The 10000-nt window shown below is 47.8% G+C and overlaps 1 protein-coding gene across 1 annotated transcript in view; it reads left to right on the top strand.

Annotated features, from left to right (window-relative positions):
* Positions 1 to 10000, top strand: part of LOC143302273 (protein retinal degeneration B-like) — a 36945-nt gene that overhangs the window by 7742 nt on the left and 19203 nt on the right. Inside the window, exons 2-7 of the mRNA XM_076616870.1 lie at positions 1 to 55; positions 1205 to 1327; positions 3096 to 3324; positions 4498 to 4774; positions 6179 to 6398; positions 8543 to 8889. The exon at positions 1 to 55 is cut by the window's left edge and continues 98 nt beyond it. Coding sequence (XP_076472985.1) covers positions 1 to 55; positions 1205 to 1327; positions 3096 to 3324; positions 4498 to 4774; positions 6179 to 6398; positions 8543 to 8889 — 1251 coding nt within the window. The remainder of the gene's footprint in view (positions 56 to 1204; positions 1328 to 3095; positions 3325 to 4497; positions 4775 to 6178; positions 6399 to 8542; positions 8890 to 10000) is intronic.

Genomic DNA, 10000 nt, shown 5'->3' with positions numbered 1-10000 from the left:
ACCACCACCCCCACCTCCCCTGCCTACGAGGGCGCGCTGGGCGACCACGTGCAAGGTGAATGGAATGAAAATCAGATCAAATCTTCTTCTTCTTCTTCTTTCGTGGGCTGAAACTCCCACGTTCACTCGTATGTACATGAGTGGGCTTTTACGTTTACGACCCTTTTTAACCCCGCCATGAAGTCAGCCATATCTCGCTTTCGGGGGTGTGCATGCTGGGTATATTCTTGTTGCCACAACACCAACGAAGGCTGACAAGGATTTCGGGATCTTTAACATGCGTATTTGATCTCCTACTTGCGTATACACACGAAGGGGGTTCTGGTACTAGCAGGACTAGCACATATGTTGACCAGGGAGATCGGAAAAATCTTCACCCTTTAACCACCTGGCGCTGTTACCGAGATTCGAACCCGGGACTCTCAGTTTGAAAGTCCAACGCTTTGAATACTCAGCTGTTGCGCCCGTCGGATCAAATCAAACACACAGTACAGATCCAGATGGACATCAATTTGCTCAGATCAGCCACAGGCTGGTCACACACACACACACACACGCGCGCGCGCGCACGCACGCACGCACACACTCACACACACACACACACACACACACACACACACACACACACACACACGCACACACACACACACACACACACACACACACACACACATCATGTGATCAGTCACATAGATATGGGAGGATATCTATGTTCATTAATTTGCGCAACCACAGGCTCTTTGTACACACACACACACACACACACACACACACACACACACACACACACCATAATTATGATCAGTCACGCAGGTATGGGAAAATAACTATGCTCAATAATTTACGCAACAACAAGCTTGTTATAAACACACACACACACACACACACACACACACACACACACACACACACACACACACACACACACAAACAAACAAACAAACAGCCATGTCATCATTATCATCAGCAGCACCAGCAGCATATTATCAGTCACACGGTTGAGGGAAGATAACAATGCTCATGTTGTTTGTTTGTTACTTTGGGATTGTTCATATTGTGTTCTTTCAAAGCCTGACCAGCGCAATGGGATTTTGCGAAGGTCATGCATCTTACTCGTCCAGCCACACACTTACCACTTCATCACTCACTCACTCACTCACTCACCCTCACAATCCTCACTGACACATCATTATTAACACCACAGCGGCAGAGATGTTCCGACCCGCCCGCGCAAACAGGGATACCTCGCAAGATGACGGGACAGAGTTACATCCCTTGTCACCGGAAGTCTCTCCTGTCAAAGTTCTCTTTTTGGTTATGCATGGAGGTGAGTATTTTGCTCGCGCGTGCACATGTGTGTGTGTGCGTGAGGAAGGAAAAGTAGTTGAGTTCCGTATAGTTGGGAGGGAGTAAAGTGGGAGAGGGTGTGGTGGTGTGCGTACGGAAAACGTAATACGCACAGACCGCGTGCATAATTTACACTAACCTATTGCTTTAACTCTCTCCATACGAAGGGCGAAAGAGACGACGTTAACAGCGTTTCACCCCAATTACCATCATCAAAATATTGCAAGCGGAAGGCTCTTATACTGAAGACGTGAATGTTGACAAAGAATACCACAATTCTGACGACGGAAGCTAAAGGTTGGGTCATTCAGACACCCACTGGACATCCGAGGGGTCTGTGTAGAGGAGAAGAGAGGACTGGCCGTACTGAGTGAGTTAACTCATTGAACCCTGCGCCCTAGCAATGCTTTGGCTTCAAAGTTTGTCTCATTAAAAGCGTTTTCATGTTCCTGCTCATGCATATACCCCGAGAAAAGGGAACGTCCTTTTTCTGCATTTCTGACTGTGTCCACACATAATCTGGAGGGAAAACATTATATTTTCTGTGTTCTTTTTGGGGGGTTTTTTTGGTTTTCTTGCTGCATCAGTATGGTGTGGAAGTCTGCTGAGGCTGTAGACACTCCAGGGCTGAACGGGTTAAGTTGTACCACAACCATTTGCATTTTACGCATCCGTTCAGTTGATCAGATTTTGATATATTTACTTATTTGCTTATTTTACCATTCATTTCATTTATCTTGATTTTTTTAAATCTACAAATCTAGGTTAGACTATCAAGGCCCTGGCCCGGGAGTTGTGGTTATCTGCTCTTTGTTTTTCAAAGCAGATTTGGTGGAGCGTGTATGGATCAGTCCGCACCCTTTCATGCCTCCTTGGCACTGAGACTGGAACTTGACCAAGGAGAACTTATCGCAAGAGCCACAAAAATTATTAATCACAAAAGCGTATGGAGTGATACCCAGTCTTCCATCTGAGTGAGAGAGAGAGCTGACACGACTTTTATCGTGTTTTTTTTAAAAATCAAATAAAACATAAATGCGTTCCCTTATTGAATGCTGTTTTCATGTCACGTTAGAACAGTGAGAGATACAAAGAGAAAAAAATATGCAGGAGATGGTGGTTCAAAGATAGACACAGAAAGCGAGAGAATTCATGAATAATGGGTGAATGAATGAATTGGTGATTGTTTTCTGGTTTACTTCCCTTTCCTTACCATAAATACCTCTTTCCTTACCCTAACGTCCCCTCCCTTCCCTTACCCAAACATCCCCTCCATTCCCTTACCCTAACGCCCCCTCCCTCCCCTTACCCTAATGTCCCCTCCCTTTCCTTACCCTAACGTCCCCTCCCCTTACCCTAACGTCCCCTCCCTTTCCTTACCCTAACGTCCCCTCTTTCCTTACCCTAATGTCCCCTCCCCTTACCCTAACGTCCCCTCCATTCCCTTACCCTAACGTCCCCTCCCTTTCTTACCCTAGCACTCTCTTTCCTTACTCCCTTTCTTACCTCAGCCCCCTCTTTCCTTTCACTTACATTTTTCACTTTCCTTACCCAGTCTAACTTCCCTGACCTTTCCTTACCCTCAAATCCCCTTCCCTTTCCTCACCTGGACCTTCCTTCTCTTCTGATTGCCTTTACCTCCCTTCCCCGAACTTCCCACACCACATCTACCACCCCTCCCCTCCCAACCCCCTGCCGTCCCACCCACTTTTCCTGACCCTGACACCGTGTGTGTGTGGCCGAGCAAGGCAATCTCCTGGAACCCACGGGAACAACAGTGGCAACGACTGGTGGGCCACACGGACCCTCCCCCTCCTCCTCCTCCTCCTCCTCCTCCAAGCGCAGCGACTTCAACACGCTCAAGTCCACGGTGGCCTCCGTGGTACAGTCCCACTACCAGAGCGCCGCTGACCAGATCGCCTTCCGTCTGGTGCCCTGCCCCCACATTGCTGCCGATACGCTGGCTCTGCTGGCCAGGTGGGTCCCGGGTTCGAATCTCAGTAACGGTGCATGGTGGGTAAATGGAGGATATTTTTTTCCGACATCCCAGTTCAATATAATTATGTGCAGACTTGCTTGTGCCTGAACCCCCTATACGGCAAGCAGATCAAACACGCACGTTGGAGATCATGTAATCCATTATCAGCGTTCGGTTGGTTATGGAAACAAGAACACACCCAGCATGCACACCCCCGAAAACGGAGTATGGCTGCCTATATGGTGTGGGGTGGGGGTGGGAGTAAAAACGGTCACACACGTAAATGCCCACTCGTGTACATACGAGTGAACGTGGGAGTTGCAGCCCACGAACGAAGAAGAAGTTGTTGTTGTTGTTGTTGTTGTTGTGGCAAGACCACCAGGAGGGGAGCGCTCGTAGGAGGCGCAGTGGCACAGTGGGTCGAGGTGTGGATGGGAGGAGGAGTTTTGTTTCAAGTCCCGTCACACGTATCATGTGATTGAAGACATTTTGTTAGAGTATTAATGTATATATTTGAGTATTTTATCGTTTAGAAGAGGAGGGATGTGAGGTTTGAATGTCTGGTGTCACACAGGAGGAAGGTGGGTGGCAGAATGGTTAAGACGCTCGGCTGCCAATAGAGAGAGCATGTGAGGGTGTGGGTTCGAACCCCGCTCTAGTCTCGCCCTTTCTCCCAAGTTTGACTGGTTAAAATCAAACTGAGCGTCTCTAGTCTTTAGGATGAGACGATAAACCGAGGTCCCTTGTGCATGCAGCACGCACTTGGTGCACTGTAAAAGAACCCATGGCAACGGGAGGGTTGCCCTCTGGCCAAATTATTTAAAAAGAAATCCACTTTGATAGGTACACGAATATATAAGCATGCACTCAAGGCCTGACTAGCGCGTTGGGTTATGCTGCTGTCAGGCATCTGCCTAAAAGATGTGGTGTAGCGTATATGGATTTTTCCGAACGCAGTGACGCCTCCTTGAGAAACTGAACTGAAACTGATACAGCGTTCACCAACCTCTATTCTATTCCAATTTCAAATTATGTTCTATTCTTTTTCCAATTTCATATCATGTTTTGTTTCATTCTATTCTGTTCTATTTCAGTTCCATATCTATTCTATTCCAATGCCTAATTCTATTCTAATCTGTTCCACCCTCCCTCCCCCTCCCTCCCCTTCTCAGCTTGTCCCCGTACAGTGTCTGCGGTCAGGTCAACAGCAGCAGTGGTGGTGGTGGTGGTGGTGAGGAGGAGGGGACCCACGTGACGGGGGTAGGGGCAGGGGCAGGGGCAGGGGCAGGGGGCGGCCCCCAGGCCCAGTTCGTGCCAGTGGGGGCCATCGCTCTCTTCGCCTCCACCTCCGCCCACCATCTCGACCACGTCAACCTCGCCGTGTCCCGCGCCAACGCCGTCTACCACGAGTTCCTGGCTTCCCCTGAAGGGAAGGGCTTCGCTGGGCAGGTGATTGTGTGTGTGTGTGTGTGTGTGTGTGTGTGTGTGTGTGTGTGTGTGTTTGTGTGTGTGAAGGATTGTGAGAGAAAGGGATATGGGGAGACACACACGCGAAATTTGGTGGAGATGCGGGGTACGTTTGGTTAGAATAGGAGGGGGTGGGTGTGATCGTTTTGTTTGCCTTGTCTGTTATCTGTTTTGAAAAAAAAAACAAAAAACAAAAAACACCGAGGCAACCATGTGTTTGTTCTGTATTGTCCATGTGTTCTGTGTGGCTTGTTCAAGATTAAAGAGGATATACCGGTCTTGAATAAAAGCTAATTTGTGTTTGCACATTATTTTCTTCTGTCTTCGCTGCTGTGTGCACATGTCAAATGATCGGTATAAGGACAGGCCTGGCTCTTCCTTTTCTGAGGAAGTGTCTAGATTTGCTCCAATGTACCTGTGTGCTAGCTGAATCGGTAGCGTAAATAGCACTGACTTGAAGTTAGAGAGTTACCACTCTTTGCTATTTGTTAATCATTTGAACTCCTGCCCTCATTGTTTATTAATCTCAAGTTGAAAAAACCACCGAGGCAACCATGTGTTTGGTCTGTATTGTTTGAATCATGTGTTGGGTGGGGGTCATTAGTCCGTTCTCCTGCAGAGCGAGACAGTCCTTATCATCGTCATAATCACCATCACAAACCTCTCTTTCTCCTCCTCCTCTTCCTCCTCCTCCTCTTCCTCCTCCTCATCATCATCATCACCACCACCACCACCACCACCACCTCCTTCTCCTCCTCCTCTTCCTTCTCTTCCTCCTCATCATCACCATCACAGACCTCCTTCTCCTCTTCCTCCTTTTCCTCCTCCTCCTTATCATCATCACCATCATAACCCTCTCTTTCTTCTCCTCCTCCTCTCCCTCCTCCTCCTCCTCCTCCTCCTCCTCATCACCATCACTAATTTCTTTCTCCTTTTCCTCCTCCTCTTCCTCCTCCTCCTCCTCATCATCACCATCATAAACCTCTCTTTCTCCTCCTACTCTTCCTCCTCCTCCTCCTCATCATCATCACCATCATAAACTTCTCTTTCTCCTCCTCCTCCTCTTCCTCCTCCTCCTCCTCATCACCATCACAAACCTCTCTTTCTCCTTCTCCTCCTCTTCCTCCTCTTCATCCTCCTCTTCATCATCATCACCATCACAAACCTCTCTTTCTCCTTCTCCTCCTCTTCCTCCTCCTCCTCCTCATCATCATCACAAACCTCCTTCTCCTCCTCCTCCTCCTCATCATCATCTTCACAAACCTCTCTTTCTCCTCCTCCTTTTCATCATCCTCATCCTCATCACCATCACAAACCCCCTTCTCCTTCTCCTCCTCCTCCTCTACCTCATCATCATCACCCTCCTCACCATGTCACCCTCTATAGGTGTGCATCCTGGCGGACTCCACCGGATCCCTGCTGGCCTACGACGCCCTGACCCGCCCCCTGTCCCAGCTCCTTCCGCCAGACGTCGCCAGTCCTTACGGCAGCCAGGACAGCCCCTTCACGCCCCAGGGCACCCCCACCAGGCTCCCCACCAACCCCAGCTCCACCAGCCAAGGTGGCACCCCTGTCTTCACTGCAGATGACCACCCCACCACTGCAGGTAACGTGGGTTGTTTTCTGTGTATTGTGTTTGGAGTTGGGACTTGACTTGTTATTAAGTATCATAGTTCTGTGTGCTCTGTTTGGAGTTCGGACTTGACTTGTTATTAAGTACCATTGTTCTGTGTGTTCTGTTTGGAGTTAGGACTTGATTTGTTATAAATATCACTGTTCTGTGTGTGTTGTGTTTGGAGTTGGGACTTAACTTGTTGTTAAGTATCAATGTTCTGTGCGGTCTGTTCAGAGATGGACTTGACTTGTTATTAAACATCACTGTCCTGTGCGGTCTGTTCAGAGATGGACTTGACTTGTTGTTAAATATCACTGTCCTGTGTGCTCTGTTCAGAGATGAACTTGACTTGTTATTAAATATCACTGTCCTGTGTGGTCTGTTCAGAGATGGACTTGACTTGTTATTAAGTATCACTGTTCTGTGCGGTCTGTTCAGAGATGGACTTGACTTGTTATTAAATATCACTGTTCTGTGCGGTCTGTTCAGAGATGGACTTGACTTGTTATAAGTATCACTGTTCTGTGCGGTCTGTTCAGAGATGGACTTGACTTGTCATTAAGTATCACTGTTCTGTGCGGTCTGTTCAGAGATGGACTTGACTTGTTATAAGTATCACTGTTCTGTGCGGTCTGTTCAGAGATGGACTTGACTCGTTATTAAGTATCATTGTTCTGTGCGGTCTGTTCAGAGATGGACTTGACTTGTCATTAAGTATCACTGTTCTGTGCGGTCTGTTCAGAGATGGACTTGACTCGTTATTAAGTATCACTGTTGTGTGCGTTCTGTTCAAAGATGGACTTGACTCGTTATTAAGTATCACTGTTGTGTGCGGTCTGTTCAGAGATGGACTTGACTCGTTATTAAGTATCACTGTTCTGTGCGGTCTGTTCAGAGATGGACCTGACTCGTTATTAAGTATCACTGTTCTGTGCGGTCTGTTCAGAGATGGACCTGACTCGTTATTAAGTATCACTGTTCTGTGCGGTCTGTTCAGAGATGGACCTGACTCGTTATTAAGTATCACTGTTCTGTGCGGTCTGTTCAGAGATGGACCTGACTCGTTATTAAGTATCACTGTTCTGTGCGGTCTGTTCAGAGATGGACCTGACTCGTTATTAAGTATCACTGTTCTGTGCGGTCTGTTCAGAGATGGACCTGACTCGTTATTAAGTATCACTGTTCTGTGCGGTCTGTTCAGAGATGGACTTGACTTGTTATTAATTATCACTGTTCTGTGCGGTCTGTTCAGAGATGGACTTGACTTGTTATTAAATATCACTGTTCTGTGCGGTCTGTTCAGAGATGGACTTGACTTGTTATTAAATATCACTGTTCTGTGTGGTCTGTTCAGAGATGGACTTAACTCGTTATTAAGTATCACTGTTCTGTGCGGTCTGTTCAGAGATGGACTTGACTCGTTATTAAGTATCACTGTTCTGTGCGGTCTGTTCAGAGATGGACTTGACTTGTTATAAGTATCATTGTTCTGTGCGTATCACTGTTCTGTGCGGTCTGTTCAGAGATGGACTTAACTCGTTATTAAGTATCACTGTTCTGTGCGGTCTGTTCAGAGATGGACTTGACTCGTTATTAAGTATCACTGTTCTGTGCGTTCTGTTAGGAGCTGGGACTTGTTTGTTTTAAGTACTGAACAATGTGTGTGTCTGTCTGCCATTGTGTTTGTTGATCTTCGCGAAGGAGCGCGATAAAAGCTCAGGGTTGTTGTTTCTTCAAGGTCTGTAATGGTGTGTGTGTGTGCGCGCGCGCGCGTGTGTGTATGTGTGTGTGTGTGTGTGTGTGTGTGTGTGTGTGTGTGTGTGCATGCGTGTCTGTGTGTGTATGTGTATGAATGCGTGTGTGTATGTGCGTGCGTGCGTGCGTATGTGTGTGGGGGGAGGGGAGGTGAGGCGGAGGGGTGAGGGATTGGGGTTGGGTAAGAGCACGCGCGAGCCGCCATTGTTTTCTGTGATTTTTTTAAAATTCTTTATCTTGAGTGGCTGATGATTGAATACTAAATTGTTCTCTTTGTGGCCAAGGAAGAGTCATGAGTCTTGTACTGCATATTGTCTTGTTGTTTCTTTCAATTAAAACACCCCCAAACCAACCCCTCACACCCCACTGCCGTCACTCAGAACGCCGACGACGCACGGAACGAAGCCGCAGTGAAGTCCTTCCGCCCAAGACCTCTGACCTGTCCGGCAGCGACTCGGCGGCCTCAACCAGGCAGGCGGCTTCCCGAGGAGCGAGGCACCTCAGCGCCAGCCACGGGCCAGCAGACCCCGGGGGCTCCAGGAGAACCAGCTCAGTGAGCTTCTTCGACGGGGGTCTAGCACAGCTGGACTTTGAGGTGTCCGAGCTCTTCATGCTGGGGTCCCCACTGGCTCTGGTGTTGGCGTATCGCAGGGCCTTCTTTGGTGAGGGTGCTGTCGGGGCCGGGGGCGGCGGGGGCGTGGCGATGGGGAGGCCGGCGTGTCACCAGGTTTGTTTGTTTTTGGGTTTTTTTCTAAAATAACAACCTGTAGAAATATTTCATACAGTATCTTTTTGACTTGATTTATCTTCTGACCTAATCCCGCTTCCCCCAACCCCCTTCTCACACATACCCTTCCAATATCTATGTTTCTTTCTTTCTCCAATCACTAATATTCACCCTCTCCATTTTACATTTTGTACTCGATCTTTTCCACATTCTCTCTCTCTCTCTCTCTCTCTCTCTCTCTCTCTCTCTCTCTCTCTCTCTCTCTCTCTCTCTCTCTCTCTCTCTCTCTCTCTCATTCCCCTACACCCTCCCCCTTCCATATCAACCACCCCCTTTTCAATTGAATAATTCTTCTCCTGCCATTGATTTTCAGAAATAATGATTTCCAATTTTGTTTTTTCATAATATCATTTATTTTCAGTCTAATATCATCATCTTAGATGAACAGACTGTGTGATATAGTATGATATAGTCAGTCTTGTCCGACTATGACCATCAGAGGAGGCAGCTGCTGGTCCCGACTATCTGGGAGAGTGGAACAGTGTCTTGCCCACGTTACATCCCCACTCTCTCAGGCTAGAGGGGTTCAGGACAGTCGGCGTGGGGGTGGTTCACAAAGGCCAGCCAGCCCCCAAGGCTGCAGCACAAAGAGCCTGTGCAAATTTGCCTCTGTTATGAAAGTCATAGTAGTTCACAAAAGACCACGAAGCTGTAAGTGAGACAATTCCCATTGCAGGAGGGAAACCATTGATCAGTCATACAGCTCTAATGTTGCCTCACAGTTTGAGAGTCATAGTCTTTCACAAAAGACTAAGCTTTAACCCTTTCCATACGAACGGCGAAAGAGACGACGTTAACAGCGTTTCACCCCAATTACCATCATCAAAATATTGCAAGCGGAAGGCTCTTATACTGAAGACTTGAATGTTGGCAAAGAATACGACGGAAGCTAAAGGTTGGGTCATTCAGACACCCACTGGACATCCGAGGGGTCTGTGTAGAGGAGAAGGAGAGGTCTGGCCGTACTGAGTGAGTTAAATAATTATTTTCCCACAGCTACGGAGAAACCATTGATAATACACAGCTCTCACTTTGCTGTTTTGGCCGAACT

This window comes from Babylonia areolata, chromosome 29 (genome assembly GCF_041734735.1).
Source record: "Babylonia areolata isolate BAREFJ2019XMU chromosome 29, ASM4173473v1, whole genome shotgun sequence".
Classification (NCBI taxonomy): domain Eukaryota; kingdom Metazoa; phylum Mollusca; class Gastropoda; order Neogastropoda; family Buccinidae; genus Babylonia; species Babylonia areolata.
This window is presented reverse-complemented; position numbering and strand designations above follow the sequence as displayed.